Source organism: Taudactylus pleione, unplaced genomic scaffold (genome assembly GCF_031769625.1).
Source record: "Taudactylus pleione unplaced genomic scaffold, aTauple2 ptg002040l, whole genome shotgun sequence".
Lineage (NCBI taxonomy): Eukaryota > Metazoa > Chordata > Amphibia > Anura > Myobatrachidae > Taudactylus > Taudactylus pleione.
In genome coordinates this window covers 62,397-89,202 of record NW_028286435.1, presented here as the reverse complement: position 1 = coordinate 89,202, position 26,806 = coordinate 62,397, and the positions used below count along the sequence as shown (strand labels likewise).

The window sequence follows — 26,806 nt, the reverse complement described above, 5'->3', positions numbered from 1 at the left end:
TTTTTCTCCTACTTCTGTTTTTTTTTTCTTTGTTTGTTTTTTAAGGGACTTCCATTATCCTGTATGAGAGTTACTAGTTTCCATATACAGTTGTGTATACCTGTATGTTACTCTATATACAGCACCACTAAGGGCACGGAACTGTGCTCTCTGCCCTTATGGACATCTCTTATTTCTTCTGCCAAAGTTACATAAAATGACATTTTCTCACCTCACACAAAGCTGCGTATATGGATTTCACAATTCAGTACTGAGCCGCATGTCTTACATTCCATCCCTACATTGCTGCTCCCTACAGTCACTGGCAGAATGTGCTGCATCATGCAATACCCCCCCCCCCCTCTACCCCTCCTCATATAGAAAGTAAAAGTGATGACACGTCCCAGGCTGCAGTATATAGAGATCCCAGGCTGGGGATGTCACAGACACGATGACGCCCAGCCCAGGACCAGGTAAGGAACTTACATCTCTTACAGGGACATGTGGGCCATATACATATATATACATACACACACACATATATATATATATATATATATATACACATATATATTATACACTGTACGTGTAACTGGAAACGTGTTACTTTAAACAGGGAATAATCCTAGTAATTACTCCTGCCTCACGCAGCTCTCAGTAATGGGAGTACTATCATTGTCACATACACCCGGTGTATGATCTCTGACTAGGGTCACCTGGGGTGAGGGGCCTCAGAGGGCTGGAAGAAGGCTCAGATAAGCCCCCAGTCTGTGCATCTCCAGTCTGATACCTTTCCTGTAATGCTGAATCCATGGATGACCTAGCTCAGTGTTGCCCCCTGTTGTTTCAGGTGAGAAGAGGGCAGGTGGAATATACATATTATCTCTACTCGTCATACACAGTGTTATCAGCATTACAGCAGGTAAGGATAAACCGGGAAATTAGACTTACCCCTATTGCACACTGTACTGTGACCCCGGCATGTACACTTAGCCCTATTACACACTGTACTGTGACCCCCGGCATGTACACTTACCCCTATTACACACTGTACTGTGACCCCCGGCATGTACACTTACCCCTATTACACACTGTACTGTGACCCCCGGCATGTACACTTACCCCTATTACACACTGTACTGTGACCCCGGCATGTACACTTACCCTTATTACACACTGTACTGTGACCCCCGGCATGTACACTTACCCTTATTACACACTGTACTGTGACCCTCGGCATGTACACTCACCCCTATTACACACTGTACTGTGACCCCCGGCATGTACACTCACCCCTATTACACACTGTACTGTGACCCCCGGCATGTACACTTACCCCTATTACACACTGTACTGTGACCCCCGGCATGTACACTTACCCCTATTACACACTATACTGTGACCCCCGGCATGTACACTCACCCCTATTACACACTGTATTGTGACCCCCGGCATGTACACTCACCCCTATTACACACTGTACTGTGACCCCCGGCATGTACACTTACCCCTATTACACACTGTACTGTGACCCCCGGCATGTACACTTACCCCTATTACACACTGTACTGTGACCCCGGCATGTACACTTACCCTTATTACACACTGTACTGTGACCCCCGGCATGTACACTTACCCTTATTACACACTGTACTGTGACCCTCGGCATGTACACTCACCCCTATTACACACTGTACTGTGACCCCCGGCATGTACACTCACCCCTATTACACACTGTACTGTGACCCCCGGCATGTACACTCACCCCTATTACACACTGTACTGTGACCCCCGGCATGTACACTTACCCCTATTACACACTATACTGTGACCCCCGGCATGTACACTCACCCCTATTACACACTGTATTGTGACCCCCGGCATGTACACTCACCCCTATTACACACTGTACTGTGACCCCCGGCATGTACACTCACCCCTATTACACACTGTACTGTGACCCCCGGCATGTACACTCACCCCTATTACACACTGTACTGTGACTCCCGGCATGTACACTCGCCCCCATTACACACTGTACTGTGACTCCCGGCATGTACACTCGCCCCCGTTACACACTGTACTGTGACCCCCGGCATGTACACTCACCCCTATTACACACTGTACTGTGACCCCCGGCATGTACACTCACCCTTATTACACACTGTACTGTGACCCCCGGCATGTACACTCGATGGTCCGAAATATTGTTGATCAATATTTTAGAAATCTATATTAAGGTTTATGTGTTTTTAAAAGAGATTTTTTTTTGCTAATTAAATTGTGTTGGGTAAGTTCTAAATAGATCTTGACCTAATTCAATCATAAAAAATATGAGCGGATTTGGGTAAAAATATTAGCTAGTTACGTAGTGAAATCCAAAGCCTTCTCCGCCATACAGGAGCGAATGAGGCCCTGTCCCAGGCTGTGATAAGATGGGGCGACACCATGTGGACAGAATGGGGGCCAATGTCACAGTCTCATACCTTATACTGGAACGCTCTGTGCTGATGAATGTTTTAACTTGAATAACTATAGATCAGTGTAAGCCCCTCACCATAAAATGTGCTCTTTACAGACTGATCTCTAACCTGTAGCTACTCCCTTAATGCGGGGGGACCCCGAAACTCAGCCAGAACCCACAGACTTCCCCCATGCATGTGACAAAGGCTGATAGTCCAACCACAGCTGTGGTCAGTCTATAAGAAGTAATCGCTGGATTACAGAACATTTGCAGCAACGAATAAACCTGTGCACTCTATAGATGAGCAGGGAATAGAGATCTACATGTACTTAGGCTACTGTGAGAGGTATATATCCAGCTGTATGCCCAGCATCATAGAGATAACATGTTCTGGTCTCTCTCATTTCAGCCCCACATCTGCCAAAGATTCTCCACCCAGAAGACAACACGGTCATCACCCAGACAGGTAAGTGCAGTATCCCATACACTGAGAGGGGTAACAGCTCCCCCTAGTGCTACCACTTAGACATTGACGCAAAGACGAGATTGTTTTATTATAAACGCAGCTCAGTTATTTTATGCTAGCGAGATATCCTGTGTCTATGTAGGTTTCCTCCGGGTGTATGTGTGTGTATGTACATGTGGTAGGGAATATTCAGCCTCTAGTAATAATATTCATCCAGGGGAAGCTCCACTAGGGCAGGGACTGATGTGGATGGCGCTGCGAGATATGTGCGCTGTATAAATAACTGGTAATAAGTTAAATATATATATATCTATATCTCTGTGACCAGATGACCTCTCTCGCTACCCAATCACAGATTAGTTTTGATCCCCACTGGATCTTGGGTTATCAGGGATTCCCTCTTACCGTCAGTAACCGCCTGTTACTGACTCTGCGCAGTGGGCGTGTAACGTTGCTGCCACCATCAAACTCCTACCATGGGCGTTTGGAACCAGTTATGTACACCTAGTCTTCTACACTGGCACCTGGTACCACTTTCTCCAGGCTCCTACCATTGGCACCTAGAACCGCCTCTATGCGTAGAAAAACTGTGGCCACACCTCCTGATTGGTGTCGGCTGATCGCCACTGATCCCTCACACTGGACCAGGTTCGGCACGGTAGCTGGCCGAGGACTTGAGCTTGGAGACACTGGGCTCAAACCAGAACACCAGAGAACGGAATAGCGTTTGGCGTAATTCTGTTGTAGCAGGATTCAGACGTAGTTGTTGTAAAGATGTTTATTGCTCAAATAGTCTTAAAAAAATACTCTTCCTGCTGGGGTATCACAGCATACAGAAGTTACTGCAGGTCATTCCTTCTTGATGTTAAAAAGATACACACAAACCAGGCTCACAGGCCTTCTGTTACCCCAATACATATTACCACAGGTAGTAAAGTCCGCCCTGTGTTCCTATTCACCAATATAAATAGACACATCTTAAGTTACAATGTCGTAATCGTGCAGTTGTTTTCAGATCTTGTAGTGCATACCCCCCTTTCCTTTGCATTTCAAAGAAAAGGCTTTTCCAGTTTACCCATTATCATATCAATTCCTATGTGAGGATGTCTAAAGAGCAATTTGTCTACCAACCTTGGTCCTCAGGGCACACACTAAAGGCCCCCATACATCAGAAATTGATTCCACATTCGTGCAATTCTGCAATCGATTGAAAAAGGGAAAGAGTTTTATACACAATCGATTGCAAATTGCACGATTGCTGCAATCAATCTCTGATGTATGGGGGCCTTTACAGTCCTGGTTTTAGTGATATCCATGATTGTGACCAGATGCTTAAATCAAAATAACTGAGGTGCTAATTAAGTCACTTGTGCTCAAGTATGGCTATCCCTAAAACCTGGACTGTTAGTGTGCCTTGAGGACCGTGGTTGGGAACCCCAGTTCTAAACCAAAATACCTTATACATTCCCCATAAGTACATAGTCTGAATGTACAGACTATGCACTTATGGGGAATGTACAGATTATGCACTTATGGGGAATGTACAAACATGTTTCCCCAATTTCAAAACTGTGCAGAGCGCTTTAAATACAACATGGTAAAATACATTATTACCTATAGTTGTACAGTACATTGTCCCTTTAAAGACGGTGCAGCAGCACGAGGGTTAACCCTTTCAGTGCCGCAGCAGGCATATTAGCCACGTATTGTTCGGGCTCCTGTATATATATATATATATATATATATACACACACACACACACACAGGCGCTCAGATGGGACTAGATGAGAACTTATGTTAAATATAGTGGAGCCCCAGCAGTGGCGGGTCAGAGAATCCAGCGCCTTCCTCCAGCACCATCATAGCCTCACTTATGATTGAGAACACCCCCATCATCAGTGGAAAGGCCAATCAATTTTATTAATTAACTCTAAAAACCACAAGATCTAAACAAACAACATTTAGCATTGCTTATCGTGTTTTGTTTGGTTAGATCTAGTTTTTACAATTTATCTCCAATAAGCCGCAGCTGAGCCTTCACTCTATCTCGTGTTCTCATCTCGTCCCATGTGAGTGCCTGCTTCCTTTCTTTCTATATGTAAATATGTCCTTTATTGCGGCTTTTGCTGTACACTTGGGCCATTAATTACAGGGAGGTTTGTGCCCATCTATATGTGCTTTATACATATATATGTATGATGTCCCTATAAACCCAAATTATATCATGTTACAGTAGTTCTCAAACTCAGTCCTCACAGGTCACGTTTTGCAGGTCACCCCCGCAAGGTGCACAGGTGAATTCATTACTCACTGACACATTTTAAAAGATCCACAGGTGGAGCTAATTATTTCACTTTTGATTCTGTGAGATTTGGAAAACATGCTCTGTTGGGGGTGCTGAGGACTGAGTTTGAGAACCTGTGTCATATTACAAGGTTGACTGCTACCAACATAGCACCAGTAGGAACAGTACAGGGGCTGGTCATGCAGGACCCCGGTTGTCTGGTGAAATGCAGGGAATAGTTGAGTTTCATAGGTGCTTGTACGTTTCTGCGCTGTTAAACCAAAATAATAATCCATTTAAATTAAAAAGTCTTTAAAATTGAACAGATAAGAACAGATCTTTCGAGATGTTACATCATGACTTCCAAGTTACAATGAATGCTTCCATGCTGACAGTTATACATAATATTAGGTCTAGGTATGCAAATGTGTCTATTGCTGCATCACGTGACTGGTCAAGTTATTACATTTAAGTATTTGATAAAATTTCATAATAATCATAACGATGCGAGATTTTATGGGCTAGCTGAGTCTTCTGTAACTGAAGTCTATGGCAGAACAAAATAATAAACCACCTTGCCCCAATGCAGGGCACTACCTCATTTCTTGAACCCTGACTAACAGGGCAGCTAGTCTGCAAACGTAACAGTGTCTCAGTCTTGCCTGCTTTCTCCAGGTATGGACACGGCCTCCTGGCCTGGCAGCCACAAAGTCACAGTCTTTTTTGTGGTGCTCCCTGCCCCATGTAGGTATAGACACTGGCCTCCTGGTCTGCAGCTTGGCTGCTACAGTTTCACACAAACACAGTCAAAGATTTGTGGTCCTCCCTGCCCCATGCAGGTACGGTCACTGGGCTCCATCGCTACCGCAGTCCCGCTTAGACTGTCTCCTTAGCCCCACCTGAGCTCTGTACACAAGGCAGCCTTTAGGTGTGGTCACATCTCCTTGCTCTTTCCTGTGTGGGTGGATCCCTCCAACTCCACACAGAATCCGTGGCTCACTTAGACTTCTATCTTCACATACGCTACAATATGCAAATGCCCATCTCTCAACACACTTGCTGATCATTTATCATCCTACAAAACTTGACATTTCATGGCATCAAAATGTATTAAAGATGGTCTCTTATTATAGTCCCACCTTTGCTGTGGCCGTAGGTGTGTTGCTAGCCTGTACTCTGACTGGTTACTTGCTGTCACTGAGATGTATATTCTGCCCCCTCCCCAGGTGACAACTGCACTATAAGGTGCAAAGCTGAGACAAAATGGCAGCGCTTCCACCTTGTCTACTGGCTGGTAAATAACACTTTCATTGAGGACGCATACCCAGACGGACGGGTGAGGGAGAAGGCGGAAAGGTGAGATGCTGCTCTCTGTATTATTTCTACTTACAGTATAAACCCAACACTGTGTGACCCAAAGATGAAAATCATTTTGCAGTGTTACTTATACCCCTTTCACACATAAACCGCTCGGACCTGGGAAACTGAGCCAGGGACGAAGCCGGGGTTTTCCCTACTTACCCCCGTTCACACACGGTTTACGAGCTGGGTTATTCTTGGGTTGTCACCCTTCACACCTGACCCCGGTCTTCTGTCAGGCAGTAGAAGCTTGGCGATGATTCACACTAAAGGCGATCGAGCAGGGTCAGCTCAATAAAAAAAAAAAAAAAGTGTTATTGTCAAGAACTGGCATTCTCTGATTAAAGTGCTGGGCACGTGGCTGTTAGCGCCGCGATAAGCAGAAAAACAGCTGCGCACCCGCCACTTTTGTCTTTCTCCTTGCATCCCCAGGGGGGTGCCAGATGAAATCCTAAAGGTGCATACGCACACAACGATTTAGTAAATGAACGATTTTAGTAAACGATTTTCGTTCATTTTTTCGAGGGAAAAATTTACGAAAATCGTTTACTAAAATCGTTCATTTACTAAATGTAATGAACGATTTTTGCATATTCCCTTACTGAAAATCGTTGAGTTGGTCAGTCTGACTGAACTACAAACGTGATAATCGTTCATCGTTTTAACTCAGAAAGTGAACGATTTTCTCAACAATTGAACGAAATCGTTATCGATAAACGTTCAAAAAATCGTTGTGTGTGTATGCACCTTTGGCCCACCCAAACACAGCGTTGAATTGAATAGCTTCGGGAGCTCCCTCCTGCAGCTGTTCAACATTGCATTGACTTTAATTCACCCCTATGTCTTCCCAAAAATGGCCTCTACCACTATCAGCAGGTGGCCAATCCGCAGTGAGGTATAAAACATACATAAATCCTTTCAGGCAATAATAAAGATGTTCATGTACAGAGAAGTTATATTAATGGACACTCGAGATTGCTGATCGCTTGTTGTGTTTTCTCACAGCCTACACAAACATAAGGCGCTCTGGTACGTAAAGAAGCGTCTGGAGTTTACACCCACCCAGCCAGAAGACTTCACGAGAACGTTCACCTGCGTGATCCAAGACCCATCAGGGGTTGACGTCAAGCACTTCAATCTTACGGCTTTATCTGGCCATGACAGTGTCCCCCAAGCAGCAAACAGAAGCGAAACGCGTGAGGAGCAGCTAAACTAATGAACACCAATGTAACACTCTATAAAGCTACACTAAGCTGCATAGTACCAGTGTGATACTAATGGCAATGGACTGACGAAAAGGCTGATGAGAAACGCATCTCTGCCGCGGCGAGACTACCAGGGACATACCGCCATGACGTGGCGTTTGCATGACACTGGTGTCGAATAAGAATGTGCTAATGTCTTAGTTTAAATCAACCAACATTTATTAGGGCACAGCCATTCAAGTCACACAAGGAATGAGCCACATCACTGAGGTACGAGGCACAGGCACTACAATGTACGTAGGTGATAGGTCACTTAGAGAAAGCAGTATAAATGTAGCAAACACCAATAATGAATGTGAAAGGAATCTATAAAAATGGAGTAAAACATTAATGTAGTAAAATTAGCAACATTGTCTATAATAACTTATATTGGAAAAGCATTCGTCCTGTTACAGGTATATATATATATACACACACACACACATTGTATTATTTAATTATATTTGGTACTACCTGTAATTGCTATAAACAATGGTTCAGCAGATAGATGGTAATATCAGTTGTCATACTTAGCAGAGCAGTAAAGACGTGCGCACGCCTCCTGATAGTGACGCAACAGTCAGATGTGGGCGGCTCCTCCGGCGTATTACACCTGGCACGTTTTCCAGGCATTGTAGAGGAGCCTGAACACTTTGGATATTTCTATTTTTGCTTTATTATTTTTTTCCCCTTAAATTGAGCCAACAACATCCTAAAACCTCATGTTCGGAGATAAAGGGGTTAATGTACGAAGTGTCGTGTTGTAAAACGCGACACTATCGTTTGTGTTTATGCCCGATATTTAAAAGGGCAGTGCTTTTACTAGCAAGACATGGCTAGCTAAAGCATTGCCCTTTTAAATATCATCCATAAATATGTAAATAAACTCCAAAATGTCAACATTATTGAGTATTAATATTTAAACCAATAATCAGTAATGGGAAAAGGCAGATTGCTGAAATGATACCTCACCAGTAACTCTGACCTCCCCTTTGTTAGCTGTAGGTGGTCCCACAAGTGTGTCCTTGGCCCTCTTCTCCCTCTACACCTCCTCCGTTCACCTGCCAATACCATCAGAGCTACCTCTCCTCCCCTGACCTCACCCCCATGGTCCTCCTCTAGCATCTCCCAGTGACTGCCCGGCCTCTCATCCTGGATATCCTTGTACTTCATGGAACTTACCATGGCCAAGCCTGAACTCATTGCCCCCCCCCCCCCCCCCATTGCACATGTCCACTCCCTCTGTCATGCTTGATCTCGCGCTCTCCTTCACTCCCCAAAATCAGGCGATCTCTCCATCATGCAACTTATCCTGATGACCATCACCTCCTCGTTTCTGCCCACCTCACTCTCCCCAACTTCTGTCCTCCTCCACGTACATCTCCAACTTCATCCCTCCCCGTCTCAGATTCCCTCTCCCTCCACTCTGTTCACTTCTCTCACACCTGCCTCCGGCACTGTGCCCCCCCCTCCAGCTTTCTACCAGTCTTGCCAGCTTTAGACATGACCTTAAAATATAACCTTATTACTGAAGCCTACCAGCCCTCCTATCATCTCCCCATCCATTTAGATTGTAAGCTCTTGGGCAGAACCTTCATCCCTAGTCTTCTGTCCTAGCACTATCCTGTTTTGTTTCCTTGTCCCTGTCAGTGACACGGATACGTTCAGCTGGACCATATGATGGGTAGAGGATCATGGAGACCTTATGTACCCACCTGCGACTCACCACTGCCCACTCCTACAACCTACAGTGAGTCCCCTGTACACGTCTGTTGGTTATCTGCTGTGTATTATATTGATGCTGTGACATGTTTTAGGATTACCCCATGTACGGCGCAGCCTATACTTTGTTGCACCTGATAAATAAAAGATGCAAATGAGAATAATATGATTGTGTGTAAACATTAATTCACCAATAGAATGTTCTATGTCATTAAGTACAGATCATACACGGATGCTATAACGGTACAATTGCCTTTTACCTTAATGTGTTCATAGCCTGAAGAAGACAGGGTGGTTATATTATTCCATATAAAGTACAGGGGATGCAGAAGGCCGCTGTCTATATCTTACATTATAACTCATTTAACATATACTGTACACGTAGCTCTATATACCTGCTGATCACTCGCTGTAGGTAAATAGTTCTCTAATCGCACTGGGGGCTATTTATCACGTCCTAAACCAAGATGACTGTGGCGTCCTCTCCTGTATACATGACATACAGAGTAGGAGTGTTAGAGGGCCTATTGCACTGGGAAATTGCTCCTGATATAATACGTTCCGTATTAACCCCTTTAATACCAATAATTTGTATTACATTTAGAAGTTACTGATAAGGGGTGCGGTCGCAGACTAAGAAAGAGCTAATTATATCTGGAAATAGAAGAGTCAGTTTTGACCACAACTGTTAAAATATAACTTTTATTAGTATAATAAAAATAAGATCTAGCTGTGCTGCTGTCCCAAGGCTTGGGGTGGCTTAGAGCAGACACGGTCACGCAATGGGGTCAAACCATCAGTCACTCAATTCCCCGATGTCTAACTCCCTGAGATTCACATTTGGCGTAAAGCACCCAACTGATAGGCTCACATTACATTGCTGTAGTAGAAGTGTACAACCATTTCATCAAACTCATCCTCTCTTCTGCCATTGGAGACGAACACGTCCAGGTTTGACACCAAACACTTTAAAGATCATGGTCACACACGGATGTCCCCAGCGTTGGCCAACCAGCAGGACCACTTGGACCCATTCCCAGAAAAGGATAAGGGATGTTTATGGTCACACCTAGGGAGGGAGCTACCCTTATTGAAGACCTCTCTGTAGATATTTGAAATCATAGGTATAGGTGCTGTTTTGCCACAAACTGGTTGGGGAGAGAATCATTTTGGGGTCTTGCTGAGCTTCTCAGAGGCCGGAGAGAGGTGGCAAATTCCTTTACTACTTCACAATGGGGGCGAAACGCTTCATCTAACTCAGGACCCTGTTCCTCCAGCATCTTGGTTCTGGAGACACAATTCAGTCCTTACCAGGTGGGAGGGTGCCCAAGCACATGAAGCAAAAACTCCCATAAGGTATCAAGCACGGGTTTGAGATGCTGGTGCAGAGCGGGTCCCCTATATATCAATTACTGGGAGCGTCTACAGATCACAGACTATGATCCCAAAAACAGAGGAGGAAATTGCAGACGGAGAGGCGTCTTGGGGGCCCAGTGTTCCATCTTCTAAATTAAAGAACTCTCATCTTTGACACTTTAGTAACAATGCAGATAGTTCCAGCTCCCTACTGGAGATCCTTCACCAACACTGTCATCATAAGAGACTGGTTTAACATGTTACATACCTATGTGGACATGGAAGACCTTACTCTATCCTCAACGGCCTATAGAGTGTAAGCTTGCGAGCAGGGCCCTCTTACCTCACGGAGTCCGATTACACAGTCTTGTTTTATTATGGTTTTGTACCCAATTGTAAGATGTTACTGAAAATATGCTGGTGCCATACATGTCAATGTTAATAAAGGGGCAATGTTCTTAAGCACCAGATTTCAATATCTAGAGTACAAATGATCTGAAAGTTCTAAACCCCATTGTAATTACAGATTACATGTTATTGCTCATCCCTTATCCATGAGTTATTGGTCTGAAATGGGTGATGACATTTACAACTTTGCCAACTCCGCACTGGATGTGGAGACCCACCGCTCCTGGGGCTTAAAGGTATCAGTGTCACCATCTATACACAATCCATCACAGGTTTGTTATTTCACCCAACCCGCGCTGGGGAACCAGAGGTTTGTGCAGCTCCCAAGCCGCTTCCAGCCCGGTCTCCTGTAGTTTACTCTGTACATACCGATCATGCTGCTATCATTAGAGGAACCTGTCCCAGGATAGTGTACTCAGAGATAACACTAAAGACGTAGAACCTCCCCAACAAATGCTTCCATTAGCCAACAAATGACTTGGTGAATGGAAGAATGGGGCCTGTATAGGTGTAACCTTTCTTAGACTAGTTTTCCATCGCTATTAATCCCATTACGGTTTACGTCATCACAAATACGATATGTAGTCAGCTTTGTCACTTGCCGAGTCTCCTCTCTCTCAAATTTTTTTTTTCCCATGTTACACCCAGTTCTCAAACCTTTTTAAGAAATATATAACGTAACCTACAGAACACGGGAACCTTTTTAAAAATGTACAAGATAATCATCGATCTTAAGGATTTTTAAAACAAAAACTTTTTTTTCAGATTTATGGGAAAAAGTAATCGATCATCATAAACCTCAGGAAGTGGACAGGATTATTACAGAGTTCTCAATGTCTAAACGTGAATAAAATGCTAATTTTTGTTTATATAGCAATATCATTTTACAGAGCGCTGTACAGATATCCCTACCCACTGGAGATTAGCCAGACTTCCCCTACACTATACACAAGCACACACACTCTGTACACACTAGACTTAGTTAAATAAGAATCCAATAACCTAGCAGAATATTTTTTGGTGTGTGTGAGTACACAGAAGCGTTACATTGTTGCTCTCCTTTGTCAGGTTTAATCCCCTCATTTTACAGCCGCAAAAATAGTTTTCTGTGTTACAGAATAACCATGGATAAAAATGTTGTCTCTACTGTCTCATAATGCTGTACGGGAATAGATGTCTGTATTATCCGGTTATTACCGACAGTGCTCAAAGAAAAAACTCTAAAAACCCCGGGTGTAATTCCAACCCACAAGAAATATAGCATACGTCCACTGTTCCGCAATAAGCCTAAAACTACACATGAAAGACTCTGAAATGGGAACTGAATCCTATGTAAATCCTTCGCAAATCTAAACCTAGAGATTATAAATGATCATTTATGTGAATAATCTTGTGTCATATTGTGATGTTAACGTATAAAAATGTAGCGGTCAGAATAGTGATCACATCAGGCCTGACGGAGACTGGTCTGTAAATACTCTTCAAATTGCCGACACCAATAAAGTCGCAGTAACAATGTGCAAAGCGGAAACGGAAGATTAGATTTGTGCCAGTTGCCCCCAGCAGAACATTACGTCTGGTTCCGCCAGGAAGACGTCACACACAGCGCACACGTTCTCTGGTGATAGCTTCTGCCAAGAGCTCACATACAGTCTCAATGCCCCAGGGATACACGCCCGGCCTCCTGGGTAGACTAGAGTGGTTCTTGCTGTACTAAGCACCTATTCCACAGTCTCCGTACTCTGGTGCGTCTGATCTTCCCGTGGATATGAATAAGATCAGACTGTTGTATGTATCAGTGACCGTGTTATTTCCAATACCCCGCTTACAGAATACTGCTTGGCTGCATCTACATGCCTCTGTCCCCAGGGGGCGCATTTACATCTCCTGCAACATTACCCAATAGTGAGTAACTCATTCGTAAATCACACACACACACCTTTCTACTTCAGGGTCCATAGGGTTGACCTTGGGGTATAGCTGGATCTGGATCCATGGGCACCACGCAGTTAAAGCTTTAGCTGCTCCCAGGATGCACTTGGGTCCGTCCTCCTCTATACCCCGCCCCCGGCCACAGCACCTCAGTTTGAGTTGGTGCCCGGCCGGAGTCGGGTCACCTGCGCAGGGGGGCTGCAGGAGCAGCCCCCAAAAGCTTTCTATTTTTATTTTTCAAAAAAAAAAAAAGAGCCTGTTAGATTTTTATTTTACAACAGAGGCTCTAGTGTGGCAGCGACGGGCTGTCAATGCAGACGCCCACGCTGCAGCTCTCCTTCCCCGCTGGCGCCGCGACGCCAGTACTGCACTGGGGATCGCGGCGGGAGGCCAGAGTCCGTACTAGCCGGACTCTGGGTCCCTCCCTGGACTGCTGCCGGAGTCGCCGGGGACAAGGTAAGCCACGAGTCGCCGATTAGCGGCGGCTCGCGGGTTTTGCCTGCAAATGCAGTCCTTTGCCCCCGGTCCTAGGGGACAGACCGGGGACCGCTAGCGGCGGGCTCCCCCTCTGAGGAATAACCCGTGGGACCACTAGACCACCAGGGATATATGGCAAGCGGGATGCCGGCAAGCCCTGGGGTTAATATGCTAGCCAGGGGAGGAAGCCTTCCCTGTCAGCGGCTCCTCCCCTCAGCTCAGCGAGCCTTTCAGCACGGAGTCTGGCGTCGCTGAGCTGCAGTTACACGGCCACTCCTCCTCTGAGGTCTCTGGGGGCCATTTTCTACAAGTGGCAGCGCAGATCTTCAGGGAGCACGCGGACCGGTCCCCCTGTGTACCTCTCCCCTGATTAAGGACAGCGTACACAGCACTATAGCCCTCCCAGACACTGAATCTGGGCAGGTTGATTGTAGTGTAAAGGTGCAGTGAGTATATCTTCCTGCATGGTATGTGACTTTTGCTAGTGCTGCCTGTCTGTGCTTATTTTCCACTTACTGTCAGCTTATACCTGTCCCTTTACTTCTCCTACAAGCCCTACAGGTGTGTGGGGGAGGGGCGTTTCTACTGACCTCACTTATATAGATCACGTATTTGTGAGGTCCGTCACATACAGTTGTGTGCTACACAGTGCCGTATTGTGGGCTGTTGTTTAGCACACCGGTGAGTGCGTTTTCTTCTGCCCTGTTGCCAGATATATTTTTTGACTATATAATATATTCTGTCATGTCAGACGAGGAGGTTGAGCGCTCAGTGGCTCCAGTGTTGGCTTCCTGCGGACGCTGTTCTGCAGGAGTAGATGGGGAGGATTTGTCACAGGATGGCCTGTGTAGTCGATGACAGGTGGCTCCTGGCCCATCCAGACCTTCTCTGGCGCAGGAACCACCGTGGGCGATATTTTCTCAAGTGCTGGTGTCTATTGCGGACCGTCTGTCGGTCCCGACTGCTCTCCCTACTAGGGCGTTGCCCCAGCCGACCATCCCCCATTCCCCGGGTGTCCCGCAGTTATTGCGGAGTCCTCCTGGGTCTCAATCAGTAGGTCCCTATGCGGGGTTGCCTATGTATATACAGGCTTCCCCTGTGCCGCAGCAGCCTGTGGTACCTTTTCAGGCCCCTATGGCGACTCCTCCACCATGGGTGGATGTGCTCTCCAACTCCGTGCAAAATTTGGCGGCCGCTTCCTCGACTTTTCAGTCAATGTTGCAGACTGACATGCCTTCTAGGATTTCAAAACGCCCACTCATGACACGGGCTGCTCAGGTATTGGACTCAGAGGGTTCCTCAGATGATGGGGAGGTCCCTGATGACACTGACTCGGACGCCTCGGTCCAGGAAATGGATACCAAGTCGTCCATTAATGTGCGAGCACTGGTTAGGGCGGTGCGAGCTATTCTTCTTATAGAGGATGAGGCACCGGTTCCTAAGTCAAAGTTTCCTAGTTTCAAAAAAACTAAGGTGGCTTCTGCGGTGTTTCCCCTGTCGGATCAGTTGACGGATCATATGGCGGTAACTTGGCAGGCGCCCAGTAAGAGATTCCTTCCTCAGAAGCGGTTGGCTTCTAATTACCCCTTCCCTGAAGCACATTGTAAAAAATGGGAAACTCCACCGGCGGTGGATTCCCATGTCACCCGTTTAACTCGGGGCGCCACCTTACCATTACCGTCGATATCCTTGCTGAAGGATCCCACGGACAGGAAAGTTGAGACTTGCTTAAAGTCTATTTACTCCCTCTCCGGGGCGGTGGCCCGACCGGCCATGGCCATCTCCTGGGTGGCCAAGGCCATTGAGGGGTGGGCCAATGCATTGGAAGATACCTTCCCGGACGACGCTCCGGATGTCCAGCGGGCGTTGTTGGGACAAATGAGGGACGCTGCTTCTTATATTGGAGAAGCTTCTTTAGATGCTACTCTGCTGACCTCGCAGGTATCGGCTGCAGCGGTGTCTGCCCGCCGATCCTTATGGTTGCGGTCCTGGAGAGCGGACTCTGATTCAAAGAAAGGTCTGGAGGCCTTACCTTTCAATGGGGAATTACTATTTGGTCCGGACTTGGACAAAATAGTGGACACCCTGGCTAAATCCAAGTCGGCCTTCCTCCCTTCGGCGGCACTGCCTGCTAAGGTTCGGAGTTCGGCTTTTCATTCCTTTCGGGTTCAGGGTAAGGCGAAAGGTCAGTCCTTCCCGAGACAGTCTGCGAGTAAGACGGCCTCTAAACCAAAGAAGCAAGCCTGGAGTGCTCGGCGCCCTTCTTCCAAGCAGGAAGATAAACCTGCGGCCTGATGGGACGGGCCTCCCTCTGGGGGACCCCAGAGTGGGAGGCCGACTTCTTCTATTTGCCCAGTGCTGGCACAATACCACCACGGATGCCTGGGTTCGAGAAGTGGTCTCCCAGGGGTACGCCCTGTCTTTTCGGCACAGACCACCCCACCAGTTTTTCTGCACAAGTCCTTCTCAGGACAAGACCAAGGCGTTACAGGTTCAGGAGGCTATAGAGTCCTTGCTGAAAGCAGGGGTCATTGTTCCCGTTCCTCTATCACAACGAGGGACGGGGTATTATTCGTCTCTGTTTCTGGTGCAGAAACCCAATGGTTCTCATCGCCCTATCCTCAACTTGAAGTCTCTGAACAAATTCCTCAGAGTTCCCAAGTTCAGGATGGAAACGTTACGTTCCATCATTCTGGCGATGGAACCGGGGGATTACATGGTGTCCCTGGACATCCAGGACGCCTACCTCCATGTTCCGATAGCATCTTCACACCAGCGGTATCTGAGGTTCGCTATCCTTCAACACCACTATCAGTTCCGGGAGCTACCCTTTGGTCTCTCCACGGCACCGAGGGTGTTCACGAAGATTATGGCGGTCATGGCCGCACATCTTCGGAACCAGAATGTACGGCTGCTGCCGTATCTGGACGACCTCCTGTTGCTGGCGAGCTCCCCGGAGGTACTGCTTCAACATCTCCACCTGACGATCGCTTGCCTGCAAGCACACGGGTAGTTGATAAATTGGAAAAAGTCCTCCCTGATTCCATCACAGCGGATGGTTCATTTGGGAGCCCTGCTGGATTCGCGTCAGCAAAGGATCTTCCTGACTCCGGAGAAGGTCGCCTCCCTACAGCTGCGGATACGCAGTTGCCTGAGCCGTTGCCGCCTGTCGGTCCATTCGGCTATGAGAGTTCTGGGGTCCATGGTGTCGACATTCGACATGGTGGAATTTGCCCAGTTCCATTCCCGGCCCCTGCAGGGGCTGATTCTATCAGAATGGAACGGGTTACCTCACCGGATCCGCTCTCAGGTGCTGGTGTTGTCTCCGGACGTTCGGCAATCTTTGGCTTGGTGGCTTCAGACAGCTCATCTGGTCGAGGGGCGCCCATTTTGGATCCCGGACTGGGTCCTGCTCACGACGGCTGCCAGTCTCCGGGGTTGGGGGGCAGTGACCGGCTCTTTGTCGCTTCAGGGTCGTTGGTCAGCGGAAGAAGCACTTCTCCCCATCAACATCCTGGAACTGCGGGCAGTATACAGGGCCCTGCAGTCGTCCGGCCCCGCTCTTCACGGAACGGCGGTACAGGTGCAGTCCGACAACGCCACCACGGTGGCGTATATCAACCACCAAGGCGGAACTCGCAGTCAGGCAGCGATGTCTGAAGTGTCTCGTATCCTGACTTGGGCGGAGGGTCACATTCTGGCGATCTCGGCGGTCTTCATCCCCGGAGTCCTCAATTGGGAGGCGGACTTCCTCAGCCGTCACGACGTGCATCCCGGGGAATGGTCGCTTCACCCAGAGGTGTTTCAGCTACTCGTGGACAGGTGGGGACTGCCGGAGCTGGACTTGATGGCCTCCCGTCACAATCACAAGTTGCCCGTTTACGGGTCAAGGACAAGAGACGCAGGTGCAAGTCTGGTGGACGCGCTGTCGGTGAAATGGACGTTTCACCTGGCGTATCTGTTTCCTCCGATATCCCTGCTTCCTCGGGTTCTGCGGAAATTCAAGCAGGACGGCGGCATGCTCGTGCTGGTAGCTCCGGCGTGGCCCAGACGTCCTTGGTACTCCGATCTCAGGAGCCTCTCCATCGACGCTCCGTACCTTCTTCCTCAGCGTCGGGACCTGTTGTCTCAGGGGCCCTGCCTTTACCCGGATCTGGGTCGGCTGTCTGACGGCGTGGCTCTTGAGACAGCCGTCTTGAGGTCTCGGGGCTTCTCCAGTTCGGTTATTGGTACCATGCTCAGGGCACGCAAGCCTGCTTCAGCACGGATTTATCACAGAGTGTGGCACACTTACTTTCAGTGGTGTGAGTCCAGACATTATGATCCTCAGGTGTTCCGAGTTTCTAGGATCTTGGAATTCCTTCAGTCAGGATTGGATCTCGGCTTACGCCTTGCATCTCTGAAGGTTCATGTGTCCGCCTTGTCCGTGTGGTTTCAACGGCGGATTGCAATACTACCAGACGTTCACACCTTTTTCCAAGGGGTTCTCAGGATCCAGCCTCCCTTTGTGCCTCCTGTGGCTCCTTGGGACTTGGCGGTGGTGCTACGGGTCCTGCAGGGTCCTCCGTTTGAGCCTCTTGAGGCGGTGGAGCTCAAGTGGCTGACATTTAAGACGGTTTTTCTCCTGGCAATTGCTTCTGCCAGGAGGGTGTCAGAGTTGGGGGCGCTTTCCTGTCGCCCTCCTTTCCTGATTTTTCACCAGGACAGAGCGGTGCTCCGCACTCGTCCTGAGTTTTTGCCCAAAGTGGTCTCGAAGTTCCATATTAATCAGGAACTTGTTGTGCCAGCTTTTCAGTCCCCTGATCTTTCAGCTGGTGAGACTTCCTTAGATGTGGTCCGGGCGCTTAGAATTTATGTAGACCGGACGGCTTCGGTTAGGAAGTCTGATTCCTTGTTTATCCTCTTTGGTTTTCACAAGAGGGGTTGGCCTGCCAACAAACAAACGTTAGCCCGTTGGCTTCGTTCCGTTATTTGTGAGGCTTATGCACAGGAGGGTTTATCTGTGCCAGCCTCTGTTAAGGCTCATTCCACTCGTTCTGTGGGTCCCTCTTGGGCTGCTAGACGTGGCGCTTCTGCTGTTCAGCTGTGTAAGGCGGCCACTTGGTCTTCAATTCAAACGTTTTTGAGGTTCTATGCGTTTGACACCTTTGCCTCTCAGGATGCATCCTTTGGGCGCCGGGTACTCCTTTCAGCACAGGAGCGTCCCCGCCCTAAGTTGTACTGCTTTGGGACATCCCCAAGGTCAACCCTGTGGACCCCCTATGGACCCTGAAGTAGAAAACAGGAGATATGGTAAGAACTTACCTTTGTTATCTCTGTTTCTACGAAGTCCATAGGGTCCACAGGGCGCCCGCCCTGACGCACCTGGCTTCAAATGGGCTGTGTGGCTGGTCACCGGTTTTCCGTCTCCCATTTCTGTGAGTATGGTTTCTTGTGTGTTCCAGTCTTCCTTCTCTCTGTTTAGTCTCCTCCTCCGGCCTTGGCTGCTTACCAACTGAGGTGCTGTGGCCGGGGGCGGGGTATAGAGGAGGACGGACCCAAGTGCATCCTGGGAGCAGCTAAAGCTTTAACTGCGTGGTGCCCATGGGTCCAGATCCAGCTATACCCCAAGGTCAACCCTGTGGACTTCGTAGAAACAGAGATAACAAAGGTAAGTTCTTACCATATCTCATCTCACACATGGCCTGTGCATTACGTAGCTAGGAACACTGTATAGTATGTGACATTAAACAGAGAACAATGGTCGGCCTCCCCCTATAATAAATTCCTGAAGTGTAACAGGTGCATGAATGGAGGCCGTGTTTCCACATAATGCCAGGAGCAAGCCAATTATTCATCTTGGATTCTAAGACACTCAGGTCACACATGTGTGGATCTAGGTGACGACTAGTTATTCCCAGAAAGACATGGAGGAGTACAACTTGTCATACCAGTGAATAAACGTTTCTAATGCATCAAAACAAACTTTACCCTTCTCAGCCAATTATAACATTTCATTCTGTCCTATGAAGGATAAAGTCACCTTGTTCATTTGCTGGCCCTGGGCTCTTAGTCGCTGTTGGGAAAGTCTGATTGGCTCTGGTATCTGGTAAAAGGCTGGGAGGGCTTAGCCTCCGTGCCCCCTTATACTGCCCCATGACCCCCAATACTACATCATGACTCCCCTTTTACAGCACCCTGTCCCCCAATACTACATCATGACTCCCCTTTTACAGCACCCTGACCTCCAATACTACATCATGACCTCCCTTATGCTACACCCTGATCCCCTTATACTGCTCCCTGACCCCAATACTACATCATGACCCCCTTATACTGCTCCCTGACCCCAATACTACATCATGACCTCCCTTATGCTACACCCTGATCCCCTTATACTGCTCCCTGACCCCAATACTACATCATGACCCCCTTATACTGCTCCCTGACCCCAATACTACATCATGACCCCCTTATGCTACACCCTGATCCCCTTATACTGCTCCCTGACCCCAATACTACATCATGACCTCCCTTATGCTACACCCTGATCCCCTTATACTGCTCCCTGACCCCAATACTACATCATGACCCCCTTATACTGCTCCCTGACCCCAATACTACATCATGACCCCCTTATGCTGCACCCTGACCCCAATACTACATCATGACCTCCCTTATGCTACACCCTGATCCCCTTATACTGCTCCCTGACCCCAATACTACATCATGACCCTCTTATACTGCTCCCTGACCCCAATACTACATCATAACCCCCCCTTATACTACACCCTGACCTCCAATACTAAATCATGATCCCCCTTATACTGCACCCTGAGTCCAACAGTCATGGGCAATCCTTAGGATCGCCCCCTGCGGCTGGCTAAAGACAATGGCGCGCTACGATGGGGGCTCCTCTTGCAGCACTGTGGAGTCCAGAAAGAACTTGAAGTACTTTATATAGTTAAAAAAGGCTCATAATTAAAAAGGAAAACAAATAAATGTTGGGGACGTTTTTGGAAACAATATCAGCCAGTGACGTGGATAATAGTAGACATACTGTAGCAGTGACGATGGCACAGGTCTCATAATTGTTCTGTTGAATCTTCTAGATACACCATCCTCTTACTGTATACAGAATTGCCTTAAGCATTTACTGGACGATTCACCCTACTAGGAAGCCACATAGGGTCCAAGTATTTCCCTGATTAGATTACATTTCGTGCGCACAAAACACGCGGCACATTCAGCAAAAGGCTTCACAGAAGACGAAAACTTTCCAGAAGTATTGTACTGGCTCTGTGATCCCCATATTGCCACTAACACAAAGTAATCAGACAACGGAAAACTTCCCCACCAGATACCGAGATGTAACCTCCCGACTCTCCCCTAACGTTCAGTCAGTGCGGACTCGTGCATCCAGCTCCCGAGGGGAAGAAAGTGAGGACCCCCGTACCCCTATTACTGCGGAAGAGGGTCATCCACAAACGCTCAGAATAAACCACACGACAGGGGAAACGAGTGGATAACTTTATTTACAGAAAGAGAACACACAGCATATCCCAGAGATTACACCAAGATGGACAATAACTCTCAGCATATCGGCAGCAGAGAGAGGACGAATCTCTATTACATTCCCCTGTATGTGCATCAGCTCAGGATTATTATTCCACTTTACTTCAACGACGGTACAAAGCAATGAGGCCAAGGTTTAAAAGAGTAAATATATATATATAAAAAAAAAATAAACAGGAAGAAAATTCTAAATCTACACTTCAGGCAATAAAGGGGTACAGAGAGAGATTAGACAGTCACACACGTGATGTTATCAGACCGCAGAGTCTCCGGGGTACCAAGCTCTGCCGCATACCTAGAACCTGCGCAGCATCCACAAGATGCATCCAGACCAGACCCTGTCCGCCCTGCTATTGTGACGACACCTTTATATGGGCGTAAAGATCAGAGACAAATATGGGACATTACCGACTAGCGCTGCACCCGCTAAGGGCAGCTTACAATTTAAAAACAAAACAGAAGATCAAATGCAGTTTACAGAAATTTCCCAATGGAAAAGGTTTAAAAGTCACCTCGAGAGAAAAAAAAACAAATAATAAATACTTAACATTATCCTTCATCCTCTAGTGTCCCGTCTCCCGATATGGGGGTTTCCTATCCGCTGGGTTAACGGAAATGCCGTCTTGAAGACACCTTAAAATGCTTTAAGCGGTGCAAGCAATTATTGCTTAGTGTGGGGAAACCGCAACGTCGCACATTTGTACCTCCTGCGCCACACAATCAGATCGAGATCAACACTACAGCAGGATCCAAGAGTGCCAAAGTATTGCTGGCCTGGAGTATCTCTTACCAGGGTGACAAGTGCTCCACCCAGGTAATTACACGGGAGAGGTGCCATCTAACATTCCCAGAGACTCGAGAATATCTATCAAAAACAAGACGACCCAAGCTTGTGAGAAGGCAGGTCTGCAACAAACAACCCTCCAATCTTCTGTCAGCCGGTGAGAGCTGGTTACATCCATTATATTATTATACTGGGTGACAGACATTCCCTATATTTACACTTCTGAGCATGTGTCACACTACAAAAACATTAGTGAAATGGTTGTATGAAAATGAAAAGGCAACATCCAATGAAACATATGAAGGTATATACAGTGATAGAAAATATATAGTTTTTTTTTAAAAATAACTTGTAAAAGACATCAAACCTATTGACCAATAAAAGGTGCCAAACTCTAAGTACATCCCGACGGCCACGTGTACTGGTGGGCTTGAATTGGAAGGGTCAGCGTTGATGGGTCCTCAACCACCCTGTCTTAAGCTGAAGCGAGGAGGAATGGCTAAACATAAGCCAGCAAATTATCGCCATGCATGGCAGAAACCTGGGTGATACAGCGAGGAGGAATAGCTACACATAGGGCAGCAGAACATCGCCATACATGGCAGAAACCTGGTTGATGTAGCGAGGAGGAATAGCTAAACATAGGGCCAGCAATACATTGCCATGCATGGCAGACACCTGGGTGATATAGCGAGGAGGAATAGCTAAACATAGGGCAGCAGTACATCGCCATACATAGCAGAAACCTGGGTGATGTAGCGAGGAGGAGTGGCTAAACATAGGGTAGCAGTACATCGCCAAGCATGGCAGAAACCTGGGTGATATAGTGAGGAGGAATAGCTAAACATAGGCAAGCTGTACATCACCATACGTGGCAGAAACCTGGGTGATGTAGCGAGGAGGAGTGGCTAAACATAGGGCAACAGTACATCGCCATGCATGGCAGAAACATGGGTGACGTAGCGAGGAGGAGTGGCTAAACATAGGGCCAGCAAAATATCGCCATACATGGCAGAAACCTGGGTGATGTAGCGAGGAGGAATAGCTAAGCAGTACATCGCCATACATGGCAGCAACCTGGATGGCATAGCGAGGAGGAATAGCTAAGCAGGACATATCCATGCATGGCAGAAACCTGGGTGCCAGAGAGGAGGAATAGCTAAACAAGGGCAGCACAGAGAAACGGCTGGATCTGATCACGGCAAAGGTCTTTATTTGTGGTTTACTTTTATTTATTTTTTTGAGAACTGCAATTGGGACTTATCTGGGGCGCAGAATGGGTGGGACAGGCAGACACACAGGAGAGCGCGCCGCGACGTCAGTGAAGACCATCGCTACGTAGGCTTGTTATAACACAAGCGAGTAAACCAGTCAATATACGGTGTCATTACAACAAGCCGGGCTTCAAAAGGATTGAGGTTCTGCTTCAGGACTCGTGTACAGAGTTATTTACCTATATATCTAAAGCTGCCGGGATATTTGCTGGTCCACCTGCCCAGAACAATGGTGTGAGCGCTGGAGAATTGACGTCGGTGACGACCTGCCGGGAGACGTTACCCTGCTCTCACCTATTATCATCACACAGAGAAGGAGACGCCGTACTGGTATATAAGGACACAGGGAGGAACCTGCCAGGCAGAGCACATAGGTTTAATAAATAAAATAAAAAAACTGCTAAATTACAGAGCCACAGCAATAAGGCACTAAGAAGAGTTAGCTTAGTATCCTGGCATGGTGCACATAACAGGCAGTGTGAAACGCAAGCGGTGGGGGAAGGCAGGATTCCTGGAAGAGCCTCCTCTTTCCGTCCGATCATTTATAGAGTCCACAATTACACTGTCCCATTCAATGCGGCTGTTTGATTAAGGTCATCACCGACTAGAAGCGGGTATTACAGACCCTCAGCATGGAATAAAGGGGGCACTATGCACAAGTCTACATGCACAAAGCATTTAAATATTGTAATTTGCCGATATGGTGGGAGCAAAGCAATACAAATCCACGCCCCCCCCCCCCCCCCCCCAGGGATGTCCGTAGATTTAAAGCTGGACCCTTCCAAGCACCGTCCTTTTATTTGTTCCTGTTCTGCTTGCGCTCAAAAAACTGAAACAAAAAAAAAAGAAAAAAGACAATTAGGCGAAAGACGTAGATAGAAGATAATTAGCCAGAAACCGCTAAATCGAAAGGAAGCTAATTATCCGAGGACCAGTAGACAATAACACCAGTGACGTGTACTATACAATCAGAACATGTGGATTAGAAAACAGACTATTTGGTGGATTTAAAATACAGACGTCAAACAGTCAAACCCAAGAGCCAGGAACAGAGCGGCCGGAGCAGGTGACGGCAGCGGGCGATGGCATGGCATGGTGCTTGTGCCACACTGCATTTTGTTTAACAATAGATAATTTGCCCCTTTAAATCTACATATGAAATACGACCCATTATATAACCAGACACGTAGATCCTTCGGCTAACGGTGGAGAGTCCCAGGTGCAGTTGGTGTTCATGGTAAAGGCCAAATATAGATAATAAACTAGATGTCTTTTGTATCTCTCTTATTTGAGACATATCCTCAGCTTCCTGTAACGGCTAATGAAAGTGACGGTGGTCAGCAGGCCCTGGGTGGCTCGTCACACGGACATCATTATTACAGACACACAGTGGTGGTGCTGATCATTATAGTAATAGGCGCCAGATCACGCTGCTTGGCCACTAGAAGCCGGCGCTCAGCCGACCCCAAATTGTTCACAATCCACCTCGTGCACCGTCACCCACCACAAATAAGCCCTCCGCCATTACCTGAGTATGTGTTTCATGTAATACCTGTAAACAAGACAAAACCCAAATCTGTTACACCCCAATAATCCAACCTCGGTCTGGCTAGCGCGGCACAGGATCTGTAGCACGTTCTGCGGATACAGCGGCAGCTTTAACCGCGGACCCTGACCTGCTGGTGAATGCACATCGCTGAGGGGGCTGCAGCACAATATCCAGCACCGCGCTGTGTAATGCAGGACAACGTACACATCACAACATATACCCCTGGGAGTACTCACCTTACTCGCCTTAGGGGACTTTGCTGTGGTCCCTCTCGGGGACCTCCTGTTGGGCGATCTGCGGATTGACAGGTGCGGGGAATTGCTGGTGCTACCACTTGGTCTCCGTCCTTGGGGAACATTTTTGGGAGTTGTTTTTTTGTTAAGACCCCTTTTGAGCAAACTGCTCCCCAGCTTCTTAGGGGTGCTGAGTATGTTGAAGGCCATGGACTGTCTGCGACCAGTGCTTGTCTGCTGGAGAAGAAGAAGAGAAAGTCATACACATGTATAACAAGTGAGCGCCCATCATCTATACCAGCGTTACACAATGCCGGTTCTCAGGTGCTCCCAGCAGGGGCAGCCCCACGGATTCCTCCGGTAAGCACAAGGGAATGAATACCCTGCACTGCCCAGCAATTATACCCCTACCTACAGGGAAACACCAAATACACGGCTGGTACTTCATTGCACTTGAGGACTGGAGTTCAGAAACCTACACACAATGGAAGCAGCCTCCGGGCTGAACTAGTCAATTCACAATCAGCTGCCTCTGGGATGCCTCTAGCTCCTAAGAAACCGAGATGCCGCATTGTGGCTGCCGCCTCCGCCGCGTGTAGAGAGAAATGTGGAAGAACTACATAAGGAACTGTACACAAGACAGAACCTTACACCGATGGATTGGACAGTTGCACAGAGCCCAGGCCAGCTTGGCCAGCACGGCTTCTGTCCCTTCCATGGCTGAAATGGGCCAGGAAAACGCACCCCAATATCTGTATCCGGGAACCCCACAGCCTCAGACCCCCATACACAGGAAATAAGAGCCAGCAATTATACTGGCCTCTCCAGTGCAGCCATACACTACATCACAGACACACGCCATACACTGCAGCCACACAGTACATCACAGACACACGCCATACACTACATCACAGACACACACCATACACTGCAGCCACACAGTACATCACAGACACACGCCATACACTGCAGCCACACAGTACATCACAGACACACGCCATACACTGCAGCCACACAGCACATCACAGACACACGCCATACACTGCAGCCACACAGCACATCACAGACACACGCCATACACTGCAGCCACACAGTACATCACAGATACACTGCAGCCACACAGTACATCACAGACACACGCCATACACTGCAGCCACACAGCACATCACAGACACACGCCATACACTACATCAGACACACGCCATACACTGCAGCCACACAGTACACAGACACACGCCATACACTGCAGCCACACAGTACACAGACACACTCCATACAGTACATCACAGACACACGCCATACACTACATCAGACACACGCCATACACTGCAGCCACACAGTACATCACAGACACACGCCATACACTACATCAGACACACGCCATACACTGCAGCCACACAGTACATCACAGACACACGCCATACACTGCAGCCACACAGTACATCACAGACACACGCCATACACTACATCAGACACACGCCATACACTGCAGCCACACAGTACATCACAGACACACGCCATACACTGCAGCCACACAGTACATCAGACACAAGCCATACAGTACATCACAGACACACGCCATACACTGCAGCCACACACTACATCACAGACACACGCCATACACTACATCAGACACACGCCATACACTACATCCACACAGTATATCACAGACATACGCCATACACTGCAGCCACAAAGTACATCACAGACACACGCCATAC

At 47.7% G+C, this 26,806-nt stretch overlaps 2 protein-coding genes across 6 annotated transcripts in view; one reads left to right on the top strand and one right to left on the bottom strand.

Moving 5' to 3' along the window:
- Window positions 1-370: 370 nt before the first annotated feature.
- LOC148435714 (interleukin-1 receptor type 2-like) lies at window positions 371-9,682 on the top strand. 2 transcript variants are annotated; one of them, XM_088465594.1, is made up of 5 exons: window positions 371-452; window positions 830-901; window positions 2,853-2,909; window positions 6,420-6,549; window positions 7,558-9,682. In XM_088465594.1, the coding sequence occupies exons 1-5, from the start codon at window positions 431-433 to the stop codon at window positions 7,766-7,768; spliced, it is 492 nt and encodes a 163-aa protein (XP_088321720.1). In that variant the 5' UTR covers window positions 371-430; the 3' UTR covers window positions 7,769-9,682. The 2 variants fall into 2 exon arrangements, with proteins under 2 accessions (XP_088321720.1, XP_088321721.1); XM_088465595.1 differs by lacking the exon at window positions 830-901 and having other exon boundaries at window positions 390-452.
- An 11,504-nt stretch (window positions 9,683-21,186) lies between these two features.
- NUMA1 (nuclear mitotic apparatus protein 1) overlaps window positions 21,187-26,806 on the bottom strand; it is a 63,212-nt gene continuing 57,592 nt past the window's right edge. The window contains exons 25-27 of one of the 4 annotated variants that reach the window (XM_088465596.1): window positions 25,089-25,322; window positions 24,832-24,855; window positions 21,187-24,132 (exon numbers count right to left, since the gene is read on the bottom strand). In XM_088465596.1, the coding sequence (XP_088321722.1) occupies window positions 24,100-24,132; window positions 24,832-24,855; window positions 25,089-25,322 (291 nt within the window). In that variant the 3' untranslated portion in view covers window positions 21,187-24,099. The remainder of the gene's footprint in view (window positions 24,133-24,831; window positions 24,856-25,088; window positions 25,323-26,806) is intronic. The other 3 variants (XM_088465597.1, XM_088465598.1, XM_088465599.1) reach the window with 3 other exon arrangements.

Excerpts from the sequence above, each read along its gene's own strand:
- LOC148435714 (XM_088465594.1), top strand. The coding sequence starts at position 431 with ATGACGCCCAGCCCAGGACCAG. Across the intron at positions 453-829 it reads GACGCCCAGCCCAGGACCAG|GTGAGAAGAGGGCAGGTGGA; the intron begins GTAAGGAACTTA and ends CTGTTGTTTCAG. Across the intron at positions 2,910-6,419 it reads CACGGTCATCACCCAGACAG|GTGACAACTGCACTATAAGG; the intron begins GTAAGTGCAGTA and ends CCCCCTCCCCAG.